Source organism: Alternaria ventricosa, assembly GCF_023758065.1.
Source record: "Alternaria ventricosa strain BMP 2768 chromosome Unknown scaffold_9, whole genome shotgun sequence".
In the NCBI taxonomy this organism is placed as follows: Eukaryota; Fungi; Ascomycota; class Dothideomycetes; order Pleosporales; family Pleosporaceae; genus Alternaria; species Alternaria ventricosa.
Window position 1 is genome coordinate 734,883 of NW_026055689.1, and position 20,612 is coordinate 755,494.

A 20,612-nucleotide genomic window follows, 5' to 3' on the forward strand; every position below is an offset into this window, starting at 1 on the left:
CGTGGCACGGAATGTACGCGGCAGCAAAACTCAGACGCGTCGAGGGGCGAGGTCGGGCATGTCCGGGTGGAAACTGCCTCAAGGCTTACCCCATGTGTGTATATGGTGGCTGGGAAAGGGCGCAGGTGGCCTCATGGGCGTCATGTTAAAAAGAAAGTCGCGGTTGAGCGCGCTCAAACGCGCTCAGATGGGCTAGCGTCGGGTGCTCCCGCCTCTCAGGGTCCATTAGCGCGAACAGCAGCTCATCCGAGACGCGTCCGAGGTTTAGCGCCTTGATCCGAGCCATCGCCGCGCCAAGCCAGCCCTCACGTAAAAGCTGGCCACCTCGCTCCTCCCTACTCACCTGTACACCACACTTTCTGCAGCTGCCCCATGCCACTTTCCACAACCACAACACTCTCAAGCCGCTGCTACTGCATTGCTGCGTATCTGCTTCTTCTTCTGCTCTGCACTCTCCACACTTCAGCTGAGTCAATTGTTCGCAATTGCTCTCCCCCTCACGCGCAGCTGCTTCTCGACGCGTCGCGTCAGGTAACCACACTGCACTCAGTCACCACGCTGTCTGCCACTGCTTCTCTCCACACTCTCAGCATTGCTCCTGGGTAGTCTCCAGCAGCCATGACTACCCTCAATCTCAAGCTCGGCCAGACGGTCGAGACTTCTGGCGGTGTAGACGGCATCGTCCGCTACCTAGGCCCCATACACGTCTCAGAGGGGCGATTTGTGGGAATAGAACTCCCAACTGCTGATGGCAAGAACGATGGCTCCGTACGCGGAGAGCGTTACTTCACTTGCGCACCTCTCCACGGGCTGTTCATCCGCGACACTAGCATTGTCAGCATCCTCTCTGAGGCAGCCCCCGCACCGGCTCCTCCTACTCCACGAGCGGTCTCCAAAACAAAGGCACCACCCACCACACCCAGAGCCCGCCCATCAAGCGTGGTTGCCCCTAAGCCTACAACCACTACAAGGACAACCACATTGAGCAAGCGGCAGTCAGTCGCAGCTCCCTCAACATCACAACCGCCTTCGCGTGGTCCAATCCGCAAGGCCAGCGTGGCGAGCACGTCAAGTAACTCTGCCGCTGAATCATCTCGCGCCCCATTCTCTCGACCCGAATCCTCCCGCGCAGAACCTCCTCGTCCCGAACCTTCTCGTCCTACACCATCAACCTCAAGACCGAGTCTTGCATCTTCAGTCACAAGCAATGCTGGGAAAGCAAGTCGGGATAACAACGTCGACAATCTGCACACCAAGATTAGGCATCTCGAGAAGCAACACGCGGAAGATCAAGAGCGACTCAGAGAATACGCCCAGGTTCGCGACGAGAAGGAGCGCTACAGCGGCATCATCCAGCGGCTCCAGAACAAGTGTCAAGCTCAATACACCGAGATACAGGAGCTGAAAGATAGAGTGAACACACTTCAGTTGGAACAACAAACTCTCAACAGATCACACCAGGACCACGAGGTGGACTTGGAGGATGCCTTGGTGGACAAGGAGATGGCCGAGGAGAGGGCGGATCAAGCCGAGGCAGAAATCGAGTCGTTGCGCAAGCGCCTGGAAGAGCAGACACTGGAGCTGGATATTCTTCGCGATGAGGCCGACCTCTTCACAACAGAAATGTCCGAGGATCAGAAGCAAGAGGCTGGATACTACCGTCTCCAACACGAGAATGATCGCATGCGACAGGCGTTGATCACTCTGAAGGAGATGACAGAGGAGCGGGAACAAGACTTCAAGGCACACATTCTCGGGCTCGAGGGCGACGTCGCACAGCTTGAGTACTACCGACAAGACAACGCAAATCTCCAAGAACGTCTCTCTGTATCCGAGAACCTTGTCGACCACTTGAAACAACAGTTGGACGCTGCCAATGAATGGGAGGAGATGGTCGAGGAGTTGACCCAACAAAACCAGAATCTCCAAGATAGAATCGCGGAGCAGGATCTGGTCGTACAAGATCTTGAGAACCTACGGGAACTCAACGACGAGCTAGAAGCTCAACACCTTGAGCAAGAAGACGACATGCTTGCAGAGCTTGACGCTAAGAACAACGAGCTCGCTGAGCAAGTACGCCAGATCACCGAACAAACCAACATCATCGCCGACCAGGAGTCTTTGATCTCCAAGTTCCGAGACCTCGTCATGGACCTACAAACCAAAATGGCCGACGCTGAGTCTTCCAAGACTATGACGGAAGCCCAAGTCAAGGACACCACCGGCCGTTTCAACGAAGTGATGGACCTCAACCGCCAACTGCGTGCAGCCACTGTGTTGTCGACCACACGAGAAATTGAATCTTCGCTGGTATCGCTCAAGGCAGATCAGCTCGCAGAAAAGCTCGAGATTTGGAACGAGACAGAGTCCAAGGAGTTCACTCGGAGCGAGTCTCTTCAAGCCTACCTCGCAACAGAAAGGATCGCTGGGAAATCCAAACTGCTTGTCAATGTGTTGAGGAGCACCTGTCGTCACATGAGCAATGGCGGTCGATTGGACGATGCCGTCTCTAGACTCGTCTGTGAAGAGTCCATAGTTCACTTGGAGGTTCTTAAAGACGGAAGCAACCGTCTTTGGTCTGCCATTCGTGGCCTGTCACTTCCCGAATTTGCCAATTTTGGCCCGACGTACCAAGAATTGATCTCGGTAGAGCAGGTTCTTGATCAAGGCCTCAACGCTCTCAAGGCAGACACACTCAACTTTGAAGAATTTGCTGGGTCCCTGGAGCGATCGACCAAGACACATGAAGCAATCCTGTCAAGCCACCAAGAGGTCCTTGCTGCACGACCAGAGGGAGACTTCCTCTCCATTGCGACATCGCTCCACGCAAGGATAAACTATATCCTCTACATTTACGATCTGGCACACTTTGTCCTAGAGAAAGTGCCCGAGAGCATACGCGAGGAGTGCGCAAAGATGCTCATCCATTTCAACGAGCCAGTAGATACTTTGCAGGCTACATCCACGGCTGCGGTCAGGTTGCTGCGGACTCTGAAGGCTCTGGTTCAGGATGGTATGTATCCTGAACGGCCATATGATTTCGAGGACGCTTTCAGATACGACGAAAAGCTGGCATCGGCTGCTGGAACCCTTGCCGCTTTCGTTCGCAGTCTGATCGAGGAGGTTGCGAAGTGCACCAGCCTATCCGACACCGATCCAATCCCTACTCATGAGCTCCGCGCGATCAAAGACAACATCGATAATCTCGATGTCGATCAGAATTATGCTTTCATGTTTGCCCATCTGAACACTATTACTATGCACCTGAATTCGTGGGCCGACCAAGTTGGCATACTATCAAAAGCCATCGAGATCGAGCACGGACCTACGCCCTGGGCTCAGAAGGCGAAGGAGGTTGAGGCGGGACGAAAGAAGGACGACGAGGCTGTGCGCCAGCTGCAAACTCTCACCGTTGAGCATCGTGCCACTGTCTTGAAGATCCACGAGCGAGAGCAAGTCATCGCTACCAAAGAGCTCGAAATCGAGCACCTCATGGCCAAGATCAAGGATGCTACCAGCAAGACCGAAGGTCTCGAGGCTCTCCAAGAAGAGCTCACGACGCGTCATGATAAGATCATGGATCTTCAGGCTCTGAACCGATCCCAGATGATGGAGATTGAGGCTTTGAAAGAGCGCTTGGCCAATGCCGACGAGCATGCGCAAAACGACGCAGGACACGCCATGGAGACCATTGCTGCTCCAGTCGAGCAACCTCTGGAGGAGGATGACCCGTTCGCTCATCTCAGCAAGCTCAAGACTATGCTCGAAGCTCTCGATAATGAGAACCATTGGCTGCGCAAGCGCGAAAACGACTGGGCATTCAAATGGAACGTGCGCCAGACGTTGATCAGTCTGGCCACTTACAAGCATGTCGAAAAAGATTGGAGGCAATTCTATGAGAGACTTTACCTCGATGACGATGATGAGTTCATCGTTTTTGAGCCATCAAGCCCAGTGCTCGAGGAGAACCCAACATATCAAATCTCGAACGCACATGGTGCTGGCCGACCTAAGATGTCGGCTATCGAACTCAGTGGCATCAGCCTAGGCTGGGAGGAGCGCGCACACAGTCATAAGGTGGCTTTGGAGCAAGCCGAGGAGGACTTTGTCCACCTGTCCATGCTCTCCGATGATTACGACGACTTGTCCTTCATTGCGGTGTAATTCTAAGATACTCTATCGACTAGAAGGGGAGGAAGAAAAAGACACGACTTCGCATTTACGATTCCACACGACACGGTGTTGCGCATTTGGTTTTTCAGCGACAACTCGAGAGCATGGGAAGATGCATCTTGGGTACTGGGCGTTTATTTTGGCTCTCATCACCTTTTTGAGCATTGGAGTTTTGGGGTTAGCCTTGGTTTTGATTTGGTGTTTATCGCGACGATACCCATGGGTCTGCATTCGCTGCATCGTTCTTGTTGTACTTTGTTTTGTATACGTTTCCTTTCTTGTAGCTAGCTTTTTACTCTTGTCTTAGTCCTCCCGGTTTGAGACCTTGACTCACCCCTTCGGGGGTTTGAGTCGGACTCGCCGGGAGGACGGGCAGGTATTATGACATTATCGTCTTCATCCAGTTCTTCCATTGTGAATCCCTCTGCAAGTTTGCCAGTTGGTGCTTGACTTGGTCGTTCTCACGCTCCAGTTCATGGATTCTAGTCTCTTGCCAAAGAGCTCTCATCTTCGCCTCTTCTTTCGTCTTCTCCACTTCGGCTTCCGATGTTGACCTCCGCTGCCGTTCGAGGACTCGCAACAACTCGTTTGGCCTTGGTTGTTTCATCACACACCACAGCTTGACGCACTTCGATCTGCGCAAGTTGGCGATCGTGATGCTCATTGAAGGTCGCGAGCTCTTTCGCGTGAGTTGTTTTTAGGTCTTCAATATGCTTCTCATGCTCCAACCGCTCTTTATCGAGCGCGCTGCTTAGACTGAGAACCTCTCGCTCCTGCGCCCTTAGTTCTTTGATCAGCGCGGTGAGTGACGATCTCGCTGCAGCAGCGTGCGCTATAGAAGGTGACTTGTGGCTTATCAGTATGTTTCCTCGAAGTACCTCTTTTATTCACTCACGGTGCTTGTCGGCGCACGTGGGCGGATATCGCGACGGGGGAAAAACTCTCGAAAAGATGGATTGCGACCGCGATTGTTTTGTCTTGTCGCTACCATTGCGCATACGAGGGCGAGCGGTTGTTCGACATTTCTGGGAGATTGCAGTATTTTCGGGAGACGAGGTATAAGAGATCATGTTTAGGCTGCAGCTCTGGGAGAAGGCAGAAGTTAGGTTGAGATGCTGCGAACGGAGTGGACGGGGTCTGTAATGGCGGTATGATGGCGGAGGCGAAAGTGAAAGTGAGATTGGGGCTTCAATCTATACATCGACGACCTTGTATGAAATCTTGATATCCGTCTGCGCATATACCCTGGTACTCAGCATCCCGGGTTGCAATTCGCATCTTGCTTTTGTCCTTTCAGCCAGTAGCACAAGTATAACTCCTCTCATCTACTGATGACCCCCCCACAAGCCTTGCAATCTCGGCGCACTTTTCCGTGATACTACGCAACTTCTCGTTTGCGCCTTCATCTGCGATGTGTTTGTCTTTCTCTTGAGCCAACTCACTCTCGAGCTCAGCAACCCTACTGTTTAGCGTCGTGATTCTCTTGCCTTGGACTTCATGCTGTCTGGTGAGATTTTCGATACATGCGACCGCCACTTTCCGGTTGTTGCCCTCTTTGTTCAGACTGCATGAGAGATCCTTGTTCTGCGTTTTCAGTTCGTGGACTTCGAGCTCTAGATCTGCGATAGTTGCGTCCTTCTCTTCTAATAATTTGATGTGTTCAACTGCGAGTTCGTGCATATAGATCTGCGTCGCTGAAAGAAGCCCATTGTAAACCGCGGCAGCGGCGTGAGTCTTTGAGCAGGTTTTGTTCTGCGCAGCATGAGCAACTTTCGATGGGAACTGATCGTGCAACATATACATACGAGGTCGTGAATGGTGGCTGTTGGACGAGTAGACTGCACACCATGGCGGACAGCAAGAGAAGAACCCGCAGTAGAAAACGATTCTTCCTGTGATGGCGTGCGCAATGGAGCCATGTTGCTGGGTGCGAGCGTATAGTGAGTTGTACATCCAGGGTAGAAAGGTCATGCAGTAGAAAGCAGCGAGGAAATGAATTTTTGCGATGAAAGTGAGAAGAGCAGAGCTGCCTAAAGCGGCACACGGCTAGACGCAAACGTGTGGTGAGCGTGTTCATGGTCCTCATTGTCCCCGTAGATGTTATGAGATTACAAAGATATCTAAAGCGCAGCTTTGCAACATTCTTTTCCCTTTAGTCATCACCGTAACAGAAAATTGTGGGATCGCGGTGACTTGGGAATATGCAAGGAAGTGCAGCAGCTGGGTCGAGACGACGGCGATAACATTCTGAGAACATCGGTATCGCGAAAGCGAGTTTTCTCTTTGAGATAGAGACTCTCTACAAATTGGTGAAAGACCCCTTTCGAGGTGAAGCGTTTCTTCCACGTGCCCTAAGCCTGCTCCTTTTCCGAGTGTTCATCACTTCTTTCCTGCACGTTGTCTGGTGCTGTGCACTCTTTCCACGTCATCGCTGATCTTCGTGTACTGCACCGTAAGATGTGCCAGTACTGCTGACGTCCGTTGTTAGCGCTATCTCCAGGATTTGCAAACCGTAGTACGGGCTCAGTTTTGAGGATTTTACTACAGTGTCGCATTCGTATACTGTGAGATCTGCGTTGAGGCGCAGATGTAAAAGTCTATTTCTTAATCCCGGGGTCATGTGAATGCGGGAGCCAGGCTCAGTAGGAGCCGATAAGATCTTCCTTCAGGGCTCGCTTCAATGCCGATATGCAATACATGCTTTCGGCATTCTCCTGTAGGTTCTTTAGTTGCTTTACGAAGTTTGGTTGACACTTGAAACGTGTTGCTCCAGTACACCTAGTGCGGATAGGGTTATGACCACGCGTGAGACTATCACACTTGATCATCCGGCACATAGTGACAAGTCGCTATTGCTAGATGTGCGAGCCGAGAGCATGCATGCGTGCGCGCAAACTTTAGGCGTTATTCAGAGGCGCAATGCGTCGCGCGATCGCCGCTGTGATGTTGATGACGATGTTCAGTCCCGGCAAAACGGCAAAGACGAATTTGTGAATCGTTGTATTTCCAGGTTTCGCGGGGCATAGTCTTCATCCGAGTCGAGGTCGTGAGCGCAACGTCGGCAAGCGCCTTGCTTGTTGAATGCGACGTCGCCTCAGCCACTGTAACGTATTCGCAGGGCACGTGCCACTGCCACAAAACTTGGCAAGTGCGCCGATTCGGTGGTGGACGTTGAAAATGGACCAGGTTAATTTCGAGTAATCCCTCCTTAACTAGTCTTCCTTCCAGAAGACAAGTGCCATCGCTAGCATTAAGTAGTCGTTGCTAACAGCCTCCATCTGCGGACAGCCGACAATCGGCTACCCAGAGATCGGGCCCACATCGGACCCGTAGCTCTGCCGTACCACACACTATCGCAGAATTACGACGCATCGGTTTTATTCTACCGCGAAAGCCCGTCGCAGCTCGGCCGGGTTTGCCATCATTGCGGATACGAGATGATTCGTGTTGTGGAGATGGCAGCACTTGAAGGGATGCCTGAGAGACGCCATCTACGGAACCTGTCGCCGTGATTGAAATTATCATAATACTTAGATGGTGCAATGAATAAGGCCACCGACCGTTCGCCGTTTAGACCTTGTCGCAATCGCATACAGAGATCGCCGACACGTGGAACTAGTGTGATCTTCCACGAGGATTTCGGTGATACTCCGGTGATCTGCGTTACCCTTTGATGGGTCGACCGAAAACACGAGAGGTGGGTGCTTCAGCACCTGTCGATCACGGCAGTTACCACGCGTGTGGAAAGTTACGTTTGGCAAGTAGCTGTTTGAAGGTAAAGTTCGTCTCGAATAGGTTTCAGCACCGGCAGAGGCAGTCGTCAAAGTACCTAGGTAACATGTGTTTATGCGGGGAGCGTCAGGTAGTGCGAAATAATCATGATCATTACTATATCGGATGCGAAACTATGGCCTCTGCTTTCCCTCATAGCTTACCAAGCTAGCCTCATCTGTGTCTCCGTGACTATGGCTGTGCTTCACGTGATACGATGTCTTGACTCTGATGCCATCTTCCACTTTCGTATCGAACGACTCTGAACGCGGGCTCGATATAGCCGTGCCCAAGTTGTACGACTTGTGTTTTTGACTGACGTTCCTGAGTTCGTTGTTGCTGCCGTAGTTGTAGTATTGACGGCTGCGTGCCGATGAGCCGCCCAGAATGGGGAAGAGTCTGACCAGGAGAAGACGGAGGGTTGGAAGGCAGGCGCTGGTAGTTACGTTAATACATGCGATATATGAGTACGAGTAGACAACTTACCACATGATGCCAACGCAGATCTCAATAGAGCTCCACATCGAAACATCATAAAACTCCCAGCTCACGTTCGATGAAGCGGCAAAGTGCACCAAGGCTTGTAGGCGCAGGATACTGACAATAGTGACAAATGTGCCGACGCAGAACATCAGCGCGACGCCGACCTTCTTCTTCCAGTGTAGCTTCAAGCCCCAAAGCTGCCAGAGAGGTACGCCCAGGATCCAGAAGTCCAAAGCGATAGATATGGCCGCGTTCGATGCAGTAATGGCGTTGATCTCTAGACAGGTGCCTTCGTGCATGCCATCCCATTTTGTCCAGAAGTAGTGGATGGGCCGGCATTGAAATATCGCGACGATGATGAAGGCGACGCCCCAGAGTACGGTGAAGATAATTGTACCCCACAGTAGTCGTTGGACTCCCTTGCTTGGAAACACGCGGATATAGAAGAATAACAGCGTGAGTTTCAGCAGCATGACCTGCGTGAAGTAAAGCCAAGCCATGATATAGAAGTATTGCAGCATGTTAGTGATCTCCGTCGGGGTGAGGGTCCAGAGATCTTGGCCAAGTCCATTCTTCACAGTGCCAAAGACAGTGATGACGGCGCTGGGTATAGCGGTTATGAGTGTCGCCAGAACGCACCAGTCGTCGTAGCCGAATTCCATCCTCGATACGGTGGCCTTGAAGGTGAAACGCATTGCAACGAAGGCAGCAGCTATGCATACCATGACGTTTGACAACAAGACATAGCTTTGTCCGCGATCCCGTACTGGGGCTCCGCAGGTGGTCAGGCTTATGTTGCGCGTAACTTCATGTATGTCAGTCTCTTGTTCTCTTCTATCGGGATAGGTGCAAGTACCTAGAGCTTCAGGGATGGTGCAGCTGGCGCTCACACATAGCGTTACGTTGTTTTGGAAGACATCGTTCGTGCAAATGCATGCTTGATCTGTTGGAGAACAGGTGTTCGTAGCGAAAGCGTTCAAGAGGCACAGTTGCTGCAAGGGTGAGCGAGATGTTAAGAAGTTGGGCTGCAAGGTACTTACAGCGCATGCGGGAAGCTTTGACAGGGTAGGCTGCTGTGCTGCATGTACCATGGAGATGGTAACGAGCCACAACAGCATGCATGTGCGAATGAAAGAGGTCATCTTGATGCTCTCACGCCTCGTTTGCGCAAGACAATCCGAATGTTGAAGACAGGTGGGCGGACCCCCGAGTTTGTAACTGGTGCGTAGGATATCGCGGAGGTCTCAAGTAGAGCGACAGCGGGACAGGTTCCACCATTTATCTTCCGCCTCTAAACGGAAGGTGATCCTCGAATATGATGAACGCAGGGATCCCTCGTGCGGTTTATAGTGCGTCTCTTGTAAGGTCCAGGACTGAAACCCACGAGTCGTAGCTACCATGGTGGCTGCCGTCATTGGTATGAAGTGCCGACTGCAGAAGCCTACCCGACCATGGCATTCCAATAGCGCAAACTTTGTTAAGAAGTGCTGGCGCATATTTGGTCGGAACCTAGCATCCATCAGAGATGGCGGCATGTCATCCAGAAAGGGGTCTTGCCTTGTTCAGGCGGCCGGTGCAGCGAAATGTGGGGTGCGGTCCGGTGTGTCATGGGCCTGCGAACGCCACGAACGCCAACCGAAAACCACGGTAAAACCTGAACAACAACTTCCACCATCCATGGCCAACGGAGGATATTGTTAGACTTTTGAAGATGTGACAGAAAGGGCGATGATGATCATGGCGCAATGGCAGAGCCCTAGAGGCGGGCGAGCACGTGGAGCGATAACAGTTGCTCAGTGCGCACCTAGACATCTCCGTTCGCTGTACGGCTGCCGAAATGAGCTTCCCTCCGAACGTTCCAAGACGACGAACGCTCGCCAAGATCTGCACGTCTGCCGGTTCCTGACGCCACATCGCGTCGCCTGAGGACGACTCCCATAGTTTCACCACTGTCAATCCTAGCGAGCAATCCGTCGTTGAGGGTCCACCCCCAAGCGTTAGGCCACCCGGCGAATCCCCCATTCATCGGTTGGTCCACTCTGCCCTGCAGTAGGACATTCTCGCCTGCGGCCATCGATTCCCGCACGAGGTTTTCGCCGGCTTCCAGCCCATTACAAGGCTACCTTGCATTGATACCGGCATGTGGCACAATGTCTCAAGTGGACACTGTCGGCGCTGTAGCCTACAGAGGAAGCAGACATATTCTAAGTTTTCTGCTTTGAGATGGTCTCCGAGATGAGAAGAATAGCATGTGGCAATGCGAAAAAAGATAGTAAGGGGAACAATGGCTATATATGAGGGTCGGGACAAGGCTCTTGGTATTCATCACTACCATCAAGCACTTTCAAGACAAGATGAGGCTCATCGACAACGCTCCGCTCCTTGGAGCCCTACTCCTTGCTCGCTTTGGAAGCGCCCAGGATTGTTACCGTCTGCCAAGCGATGCCGACTGGCCATCCGATAACGCGTGGTCGACACTGAACTCGACCGTGAACGGGAAGCTTGTAGCCACTGTCCCAATTGGCTCCCCGTGTCACGACCCGACATACGATGCCGACGCTTGCGACGCATTGAAGTCATCATGGCTCAACCCGCTGATACAGTAAGTGCAAGAGCTCCGTTTACATGTTGGGGTAGAACTCTAATACTCTTGGCAGCACCCCGTCTTCACACTCGATCATGCAGTCGTACTTTGCCAATCAGAGCTGCGATCCATTCTCCGATAGGAGCATCCCGTGCACTCTGGGCAACTACGTTTCGTACTCTGTCAAAGCTACCGAGGCGGAGGATGTCGTATCTGCTCTTGAGTTCGCCAAAGCGCAGAAGATCCGGGTCGTGGTGCGCAACACTGGGCATGACTTTCTTGGAAGATCTACCGGAGCCGGCGCTCTAGCCATCTGGACCCAAAGTCTCAAGAACATCGCCTTCGGCGACTGGTCCGATGAGCACTACACTGGCCCGTCGGTCACTGTTGGTGCTGGAGTGATGGGCAACGAGTTGCTCGAGGCAGTGCACAAGCAAGGCATGAGTGTTGTGTCTGGCGAATGCGCTACTGTTGGTCTAGCAGGAGGCTTTACCCAAGGTGGTGGACACTCGGTGCTCAGCACTGAGTTCGGGCTTGCTGCTGATCAGACTTTGTCCTTCGAGGTCGTGACTGCTGAGGGCAAGATGCTCACTGCTTCAGCAACCGAGAACGCCGACCTTTACTGGGCTCTCAGCGGAGGTGGTGGTGGCACATATGCTATCGTCCTCTCATTGACTGTGCGAGCATACCCGGCCAAGCAGGTTGGCGGTGCTGCTATGCAGCTTCTCGCCTCGTCCACCACCCCCGAGAAGTACGCCGCAGCAACTGCCAAGCTGATTGAGCTCTTGCCGGCGATGATCGACGCTGGTGCTATGGTCGTCTTTTTGGTCAGCACTCAGTACATTGTGATCAAGCCCGTCACCGTCTGGGACTCAACAGCTGCCTACGTCAAGGACGTTGTGCTTGCGCCTTATGCCAAAGCTCTTACAAATCTCGGTATCACACCCCCAATCGTCTACAGCGAGCTGTCTTACCGCGACCACTTCGATCGCTACATGGGTCCTCTCCCACGCGGCGCATACGAAGTCAACCGATACCAGTTTGGTGGCCGTCTCATTCCCCGAACTGTGGTTGAGAACAAGACCGCCGATCTTGTCAAGGTCTACCAAGAGCTTGCCGCAGAAGGCGTCTTGCTTGCCGGTAGCTCAGCAAACTACAAGAAGCCCGCTGGAGTCGCCGACAATGGCGTACTACCCGCATGGAGAGACGCCATGATTCAGCTGCAGCTTATCACCAACTGGGACTCCACCGCTCCCTGGGCTACCATGGAGGCCGCTCAGCAGAAGATGACCAACGAGCTCATGCCTAAGATTGAAGCCATCACACCAGGCAGTGGCTCATATCTGAACGAGGCAGATTTCCAGCAGCCGAACTGGAAGGAGACATTCTTTGGAAAGAACTATGACAAGCTGAAGGACATCAAGAAGAAGTACGACCCCAAGGATGTTCTCTACATCCTCAAGGGTGTTGGTAGTGAGGCATGGAAGGTCAGCAAAGACGGACGTATGTGCCGTGCGTAGGAGAGTCATGTAATTTGATATTCTTGTACATACCACTTATTATCCTGGCCTTCTCCCAGTTCAAGAACTTATGACCTCTTACCAAATTTTCCACCCGTCAATTCGTGTGACGATGATCGACTTCTATTTTGATCTAAACCCGGCAAACCAATAAACGTTGCGATTGAGCGAGACATGATGTGGCGTAGATGTGTCGTTGTGCATTGGAAGGAGACAGGTAAGGGCATCGCTGTCTCTCGATTCGGTGTTGTGCGTCCGTGCACGATCAGGCCGGCTAAGATTCCACGTGACGTCACGTCACGATTTCTGGACCCTTCATTCACCACACATTCCTGATGTCACCACGGACTCTTCATCATCCCCCATATAGACTCTGCCTGGATACTAAGCCATCGCACTGTGTGGGTCTTTGCCAGGCTGCACACATGGCTTTGCGAGTCGACTCTTGCGCCCGGCCGGTGGCTGCCTGCAGCAATCTAACTCTTTCCCGTTATGGGCATCTCGAGCTTTGATATCGGGATGCACCTCCTTCCTACATCTTCTCAGGGAGCTGCTTTGTTCTTATTGATGTCTCCGCTGGCATTCATCAACTTACGTTCTTCCTCTTGCGCAAGTTTTGTCGCACCATCTTTCTCTCGAATATCATACAGCAATAAAGGAACCGGGGTTCTTCGCCATTTGGTGTATGCCGTCTGTATTCAAATTAACGGTCATTAACTGCGATCGGACTCATCGGTCGTTGTGTTATCAGTACATGTGAAGAGGTACAAGGCTTCCTTCACACCGCATTCAGGGCTAGCTAGTCGGGTCCAAGTCTGTCGGTATTCACTTCACCTTCCACGTGAATTCACACTCGTTGAATTAGTCACGCGCCTCGCATTCCACGTGCTGCCTTGTTTCTACACAATCTCCACACGCCTGAACTATTTCGCGCCCGGTACCGAACTCACTCGACCACTCTACCACGGCGCGCGACTTACCCACGAACGATTACCCTCGCGGCCCTCTTTAACTGATAGGAACTCACACCATACTCTACCCACATCAGCCATTATGTCTAAGAGCTGTGTAATCTGCGGTACAGAGGAGAGCGAAAGCGAACTACTTATCGAAGCTCCATGCCGCCGCCATTTGGTCTGCGCCGACGATCTTGCTAGCTTTTTCGAGAATGCGACAAACAACGAGAGTCTATACCCACCGCAGTGCTGCGATGTTATGTTTGTGTTAGACGAATATGAGGACTATCTGCCGTGGGAGGTTTCTTGGGCGTACCAGGTGAAGCAGCAGGGCGAGTATACAATCCTGGCAAAGTAAGTCCTGAACGAAAAACCTGAACGGTTTTGGAGCCTACATCAACGTTAGGTTACCTGCTTTGCATGTTTCCATGTTGATGTAGGCTACAGATCTGTTGAGTTTTTGTTAGCTCGACCTGCGAGCAACAGATTTGAATTAAGCTAACACTTGAACAGATTCCGAACCTACTGCGCAAACCCAGCTTGCGCGAAATTTCTACCCCCCGGAGCCCACGTCGAAGACCCCGAAACGAAAATCACATATGCCATCTGCGAGGCCGAAGAGTGCGGAAAGTTGACTTGTGTAAAGTGCAGGTCGTTGCTCGATGAAGGGACCCAAAACCACAAATGCGACCAGAACGAAGACGATAAGAAGTTCAAGCAGACTGCGAACGAGAAGGGTTACCAAGAGTGCTTCGTTTGCGGCGCAACCGTGGAGTTGGCCGAGGCATGCAATCACATCACGTGCGAATGCGGCAACTCATTCTGTTACATCTGCGGCGAGAACTGGCCTATAATGCACGGCTGCCCGCAATACGGACCCGCAGAATACGACGAGGAAGGATACAACCAGGAGGGCTTCCATCGCGATAGTGGCCTCAGTCGCGAAGGTCTCACTCGTCGTCAAGAAGTCCTGCGTGCTCGTGCACTAGACGAGGCGCAGGGTCACGATGACGACGATGAAGATGACGAGGAGGAAGGTGAGGAGCAAGATCCCGAGTGGGAAGTTCTGCAACATCTGACTCCGGACCAACGCGCTATTGTCAATATGCTTCCTCACGGGCCCCGCGAAGATGCTTTGGATCAGCATCGCATCGAGTTGTTCGAAAACCAGGGCATTCTATTCGATCAGTTCAATCCTCATCCTCCGCCTCCGACTCCACACCCGCAAGATGATGGTGAGGACGGTGACGAGGAGGGAGAAAATAACGGTGAAGACAACGTTGAGCGCGAGGACAACGAGGACATCGACGCTGGACACGGACCCGCTCTCGATGACTTGCCAACTGAAGCAGCAGTCAATGATCCAAGGTACATTCTCGATGCAAACGGAGAAATGCGGGTTACCCTTGATATACCAAACGATCAGGTCACCAACGAATTGCCAGGAGCATTCCCCGCGGACCAAAATGAATTCTACGACTTCGCCAGCTCCAACATCCAAGTCGCCCCTGCCGGCGAAGAAGCTGCCCAACAAGATACCCCCGCCGAAACCACCCAACCCACTCCTTCCCACAACGACGTCAATGATGATGCACCCGTAGTTTAGCAGCGCTACATCGTCGTTGCCCGCGACTTCGCCCCGGGAACAACAGCACGAGACGTAAGAAAGCATCTAGGTCGGTGGGGGCAGATGGTCGGTCTGACGCTTTTGCAAAGTGAGCCGCCCGTTCTTGCATTGCATTATGGGAGTGTTCGGGACGCGTTGAGGGTGGTTGCTTGGGCTAGGCTGACATTGGTGAATGGCAAGTTTGTGGAGGTGAGGATGCTTGCTAAGGGGAGCTTTGCCGAGGAGTTGTGGGATAGTGTTGGATTGTAGGAATAGTGATAAGTGTCACAAGGCGTTATCTTTTCTGCGTGGTAATCCCAGAAGGACAAAGCATAGATGTCAAAGACTTGTCGGTTACATCATGGTGAATAAAACACTTCATGACGTCATCTCATCGCTCGTGTCTTTTTACTGTCATGCCTGGACTTGCGACTAACGCGTCCGCCTTCACTCTACTCGCTATCTACTTAACGAAAGTGTTAACAGGCAACCTGTAAACGTCGATCGTCCAGTACGGCCTCCTGGTTCCCTCCCACTGATCACTCCCATGCAGCCCCTTCGGCACATCGATATCCTCCCACTGCGTATCAAAGCCCGCCTCATAGAGGTCCATCTCAGCAACCTTGGTATAAACATCATAGCAGATCTGGCGATCAGCCCCAAGACCATTGTACCACCCAAACTTGCCATCCTTGGCCAACAGCGCAACCACGTACTCTGCGAAAAACTCCTTGAGCGCCTTGTAATCCTCGGCAAACGTATCGTAGTAAATCGCATCTAGCACAACACCCTGTTCCACCAACTTGGGCAGGATATCCTGCCACCTCCCCTCGTGGATCTTGACATTGGGCTTGTCGTACCAGCCTTGCTCACGCAGCCGCTGGTGCACTTGCGGGTGCGCTTCGATGATGTGGTGTTCCGCGGGGTCATGCGTGAGGATCGCGGTGTCTACGATACCCATTCCATGGCCTACATTCATAGTGCGAAGACCAGATTTGGGAATCAAGGTCTCGGCGTGGCGCTGCATGATTTGCGTTTCCCAGTCCATCATGACGGCGTTGTCGGATTCGTCGAGGAGGATGCCGGGTTTGTAGCGGAGTTGTGATTTCAGGTATGCCTTGTTGTCTAGGGAGACGTCGTCGAGGACCTTCTCTTCGACGACTTGTTCCACGGCTTTGGCGTCTTCGGCGGAGACTTTTTGCTTCTTGGCGGCGGGCTGCTCGGTGGTATCTTCTTCGAATGCTTCCTCCACGTCGTTGTTGCCCATGCCGAGGGCTTCCAGGCGGGCGAAGAGGATCTCAGCGCGAACACCGGCTTCGACCATCATGTCGTAGATCTTCTTTTGGCCTAGGCGGAGGGCGATGCATCCTGGTGTTTCGTCTTCCTTGTTGAGGTCGTTCCAGATGGCGCCGTTTTGGAGAAGGGTCTCTACGGTTTGGATGGCAGCGTCGCCCGCTTCTTTTCCATCTTCAGCCTTGCCACATGCTGCAATTGCTGCGTGTAGTGGTGATGTTGATACTGTCGCTGTGGGGTCTTGCACATTTGCCGAGCCATCCTTGAGTAGGACGGTCAACGCCGGCACATCATGACGCTCTGCCGCCGAGATGATGCGCTTGGCGAGGAGGATATCTTCTTCTGTTGCTTGTTCGGCCATCTTCAATTGCGATTGTATTGTCGTCGATCTGAGTTGCAGAATGACTGTGGGGTTGGGTAACTTTTTCCTGCAGGGTTCACGATAAGATAAGCGAAGACTAGTGCTTCACTGTGGCTTCCTCATGTGGCATAGACTGATACTCGGTCATGGTCGGTAGACCATAGCTTCTGTAGGGTACAATGAAGATGGTAGATTGAAAATCGTTCGAATAAAGATAAAGTACAGTCACGATCGCTAGTGAAAAGCATGTCCATATCTGCTGAATCATGTCGTGTTTCTATTGATGATCTAATCAACTAGGCTCCCGTTTTGCCCGTCAAAAGATGCTACAAGCCAAGGAAACACAGCGAGAAACACCTTCCATGAGTCTATAGAGATAGACATATGCTGATTCAGTCACCACTTTCCTAAACACCTTGCTCCCATGCCATGCAAGCTAACCAACACGGGTCGTATCCAACTGAAGGCATCCCCATCCGTCCCATCAACCCACAAGTATAGATAGTGATGCGAAACTGATGATGCCAAAGCATAACGCGCAACAAGGCCCCGCTAGAAGTGCTGTTGTACGGGGCGGACATGTATATAGACATTAGAAACGAATTAAGGGGCGATCGACGCGACAGAATAGATCTGATCCCCAACGGGTGGCGGCGCTTGCGTGCTGTATGCAAGTCAACTCGATGCCTTTGATGCAAACAATGAGCCCACTATAGGGCTTACTTCATCATCTGCGAAATATTGTTCCACTTTTGCTTGAGCGCTTCGTGCTCTTCGTTGATCTGGAAGACTGGTTAGCGGTGCCTAGCATCGAACCAGATTGAAACTTACTGTAGCCCATTGCATCTTGACATCGACCAACTCCTTCTCCATCTCAGCCATCGAATCCTCTAAGTTGCGGTTCTCGTTGTGGACGACAATGTTCTTTTGCATGACGGTCTCCATTTCGTTCTTCAGTCTTGCTTCAACCTCAGCAGGTTGGGTGTCGACGATCTTCTGCAGTTCCAAGACCTTGGTCTTCAACGTTTCATTTTCTTCGGCGAAGTTCTCATTCTCGACCTTGGTCTTGATGAGCTCAGAAGCGACCTGGACATGTTCCATGTCGGACTGTTCAGCACGATGCTCTAGAGACCGGACCTTCTGTTCCAGATGCGTGACCTTGTCTTTCAGTCCATGAAGCTCAGTCTCGCGTTCCTTCTCTACGCGTTGCTGTTCTTTCCACTCAGCAGTGTATTGCTTGAGCATCTCTGGCGTGATCTTGACAGAAACCGCATCCTTGACGAGAGTATCGGCGCGGTAGATTTCCTTGTCGATACCGGCCGTCGAACCGAAGAAGCCATTCTCAAGAATGGAGTTGGCTGACGGAGCCTTGTCAATGTAAACATCGAATAGTCGCTCTTTGAGGAACTGTGTCAGGGTAGACATGTCCTTCATACCAAGCAGCGTTTCGGCGTTCTTTTGCATCAGTACAATGCCGAACTTCAAGATCGCAGACTCAAGACCCTCGCTGAGTATTAGATCGTAGATGCGCAAGACGAGCTGTAGCGGGAATCGGTATGCAAACAACGTAAGGAACCATTGCGTTGCGTAAAGCTGAGGCTTGACCTCTCTCCGGCGAAGATGGCAGTAGAGAGCGGGTTCGAGATCTTCCAAGAGGCGTTCGAACTGGTAAAGATGCAGATGGAGTCCAGCCATATCGGCCACAAAGAGGTCGCGCAGACGATATTTGTTCATGAGCGTAACGAAGAGACTAAATGCTTCTTCCTCAGGCATCTACCGAAGTCAGTTGGGAGCGACGATTGTCAGGAAGTTGAGAACTTACGTTGAAGAGAAGAGGCATAGCGATGAAGTTCATGCCTTGAGCGTAACCAACAGCATCGTCGTAGAGCGCATAGGCTTTGCAGATGCCAAAAAGGCCGTCTTGTAGCCCAGCTGCCATGAGGTACTTGGAGTAGCTCGTTCGCGCGCCGAGATCGCGCTTGATGACCTTCTCTAGTTTCGAAATGGTAGCTGCGTTCTGCTTCTTTTCCGCTGCAAGCCTTGCTTGTACCTTGATGGGATCTTCGTCCGACGTGAGTGATGGCGAGCCTAATGGCGCAGTCGTGCTGGCAGCTGTTGTAGCCGGGCTCGAGTAGTCAGAATGCACAGAAGACGAGGAAGAAGCGACCGAGTCCTTTCCGTTCGCACTGGCTTGGCCGGTGCTGACAGTGCTGTTCCTGACGCTCATGTATTCTTTGTCTGTTCCACGAGCGACTAGCTCCCTGTACATGCTCTCCAGCTCTTCGCTTTTGCTTTGCGCCAGCACTTGCCAAATCACACCACGGATCACTTGAGGGATACCGCTGGCGATGGCGCGATTCAGTTCTTCGGAGCTGGTACGCGCGATTGCGGCTGGACCCTCGTTGACCACTGACTGCCACAAATCCCAGTCTACAGGCTCAGCAGCATCTCCTGCCGGACCAGCGGCGAAGCCAGAGGCAGTACCAGGGGCCAACTTGGGATTTATTGTGGGTTGCTTTGCAAGCGCTGGAGGACTTCCTGGCTCTTCCTCAGCAAGAGGGGTGGGGCTAGCAATGCCGAGGCCGAGACCTGGTGATGCTAATGCCACTGCTGGACTGCCATCTCCGGTTGTGTCGTCCAGTGTTATGCCCGCCTCTTCTCTCATCCGCAGAATTTTGAAGCGATCTCGCAAGCTACCCTGGCTTGATCTGTTCTTGGCGCCCATGTCTCCCTCGTCTTCGATCCTGCTCAAAGTGAGCTCAGGATTGCTGCCGATGGTTGCGATAGATGCCCCAGTATTGCGTCGCTCTGCGGTTGTTGTAGCCGCGGGTGGAGACTCGGGCTTCTTGCTGGAACTATTTCTTGAAAGCCACGCAAATGGGCCTGTGAGCTTCCTAGTCGTCGGTGCTGGCGCGGGTTTCTCTTTCTCTTGTACGGCGGGCGGTGCGGGTGGAGGGGGGAATTTAACGGGTGCCATTGTGCCGGAAAGGCCTTGTAGGCCACTTGCGGAGCTTGTGGAGTCTCGGGAGTCTCGCGGTGGTAGTTTGGGGAGTATGCCGGCAGCCTTGGAGCCTTCTGTAGGGAGTCAGCTCAGGTTCTGCGCCCAGCAAGCAGTCGCGCATGACGCATTTATGGCTAGGGAGTGAATGAATGCGGGGCGCCCTCGCTCTTGTAGCATGATTCGCCGAGCATGTACACATCACATAGCCCTGGCTTATGCCAAACAGAGTAGGTGTACTCACCACTATCCAACGACACATCGTCCATGTCTGAGGTGACTGAGACCCTGTGTCCAGTCAAGAGTGGTGACTTGGCTGCCGGTGCAGTCTCGGTAGGCTTTTTGACGATTTCGGGCTCGCTCTCTGACTCGTCGCTGTCATCTTCATCCTCATCGTCGTCGTCGTCATCATCGTCGTCATCCTCCTCGCTGTCGTCGCTCTCCTCTTTGGGCTGTTTTGGCACTGCAGGGTTAGGAGAGACTGGCTTGCCGGCTTGCACGGTGGAGTTGGAGGACTCTCGCTGTAGGAGGGAGCGTGACCGTGACTGCGATCGTTCGGAGTGTGAGTCGGGGCGAGGGGTAATCTCAGAAGCGTCTTCGAAGTCGTCCTACACCGCCGCACGCGTGTTAGCAAAGTCGCACAGTAAGGCCCTCGTCTACCACGAATAGAAAACAGGCATTGCTTACGCCGTCTTTGTCAGAACTGTGCGAGCTCGTGGGCCTTTCCGTCTTGTCCGCCATATTTGCAAGGGTTGGCGGTGTAGGCTACTGCGGGTCGGTCGAGGGTATCTTGAAAGGCAGCTGCCGTCGACGTGCGGAACGTGTAGTGTGGGCGTGTGTAGAGAATAGAGATTAAGACGTAGTATT

At 52.6% G+C, this 20,612-nt stretch overlaps 6 protein-coding genes across 6 annotated transcripts; 3 read left to right on the forward strand and 3 right to left on the reverse strand.

The window, feature by feature from the left end:
• Positions 1 to 618: 618 nt before the first annotated feature.
• J4E93_005914 (uncharacterized protein) lies at positions 619 to 4,164 on the forward strand (the record flags this gene model as incomplete). Its single annotated transcript, XM_049343832.1, has 1 exon — positions 619 to 4,164. One exon carries the CDS (start codon positions 619 to 621, stop codon positions 4,162 to 4,164), a length of 3,546 nt encoding a protein of 1,181 aa, XP_049199065.1.
• Positions 4,165 to 8,078: 3,914 nt separating this feature from the next.
• Positions 8,079 to 9,569, reverse strand: J4E93_005915 (uncharacterized protein; the record flags this gene model as incomplete). Its single annotated transcript, XM_049343833.1, has 4 exons — positions 8,079 to 8,379; positions 8,431 to 9,232; positions 9,284 to 9,419; positions 9,468 to 9,569. 4 exons carry the CDS (start codon positions 9,567 to 9,569, stop codon positions 8,079 to 8,081), a joined length of 1,341 nt encoding a protein of 446 aa, XP_049199066.1.
• A 1,537-nt stretch (positions 9,570 to 11,106) lies between these two features.
• On the forward strand, positions 11,107 to 12,531 carry J4E93_005916 (uncharacterized protein; the record flags this gene model as incomplete). The annotated part of the gene is made up of 1 exon (XM_049343834.1): positions 11,107 to 12,531. The coding sequence occupies one exon, from the start codon at positions 11,107 to 11,109 to the stop codon at positions 12,529 to 12,531; it is 1,425 nt and encodes a 474-aa protein (XP_049199067.1).
• A 1,053-nt stretch (positions 12,532 to 13,584) lies between these two features.
• J4E93_005917 (uncharacterized protein) lies at positions 13,585 to 15,093 on the forward strand (the record flags this gene model as incomplete). Its single annotated transcript, XM_049343835.1, has 3 exons — positions 13,585 to 13,752; positions 13,807 to 13,841; positions 14,001 to 15,093. 3 exons carry the CDS (start codon positions 13,585 to 13,587, stop codon positions 15,091 to 15,093), a joined length of 1,296 nt encoding a protein of 431 aa, XP_049199068.1.
• A 463-nt stretch (positions 15,094 to 15,556) lies between these two features.
• J4E93_005918 (uncharacterized protein) lies at positions 15,557 to 16,747 on the reverse strand (the record flags this gene model as incomplete). Its single annotated transcript, XM_049343836.1, has 1 exon — positions 15,557 to 16,747. The coding sequence occupies one exon, from the start codon at positions 16,745 to 16,747 to the stop codon at positions 15,557 to 15,559; it is 1,191 nt and encodes a 396-aa protein (XP_049199069.1).
• A 719-nt stretch (positions 16,748 to 17,466) lies between these two features.
• Positions 17,467 to 20,486, reverse strand: J4E93_005919 (uncharacterized protein; the record flags this gene model as incomplete). Its single annotated transcript, XM_049343837.1, has 5 exons — positions 17,467 to 17,529; positions 17,579 to 18,520; positions 18,570 to 19,822; positions 19,990 to 20,353; positions 20,433 to 20,486. 5 exons carry the CDS (start codon positions 20,484 to 20,486, stop codon positions 17,467 to 17,469), a joined length of 2,676 nt encoding a protein of 891 aa, XP_049199070.1.
• Between the last annotated feature and the right edge of the window lie 126 nt (positions 20,487 to 20,612).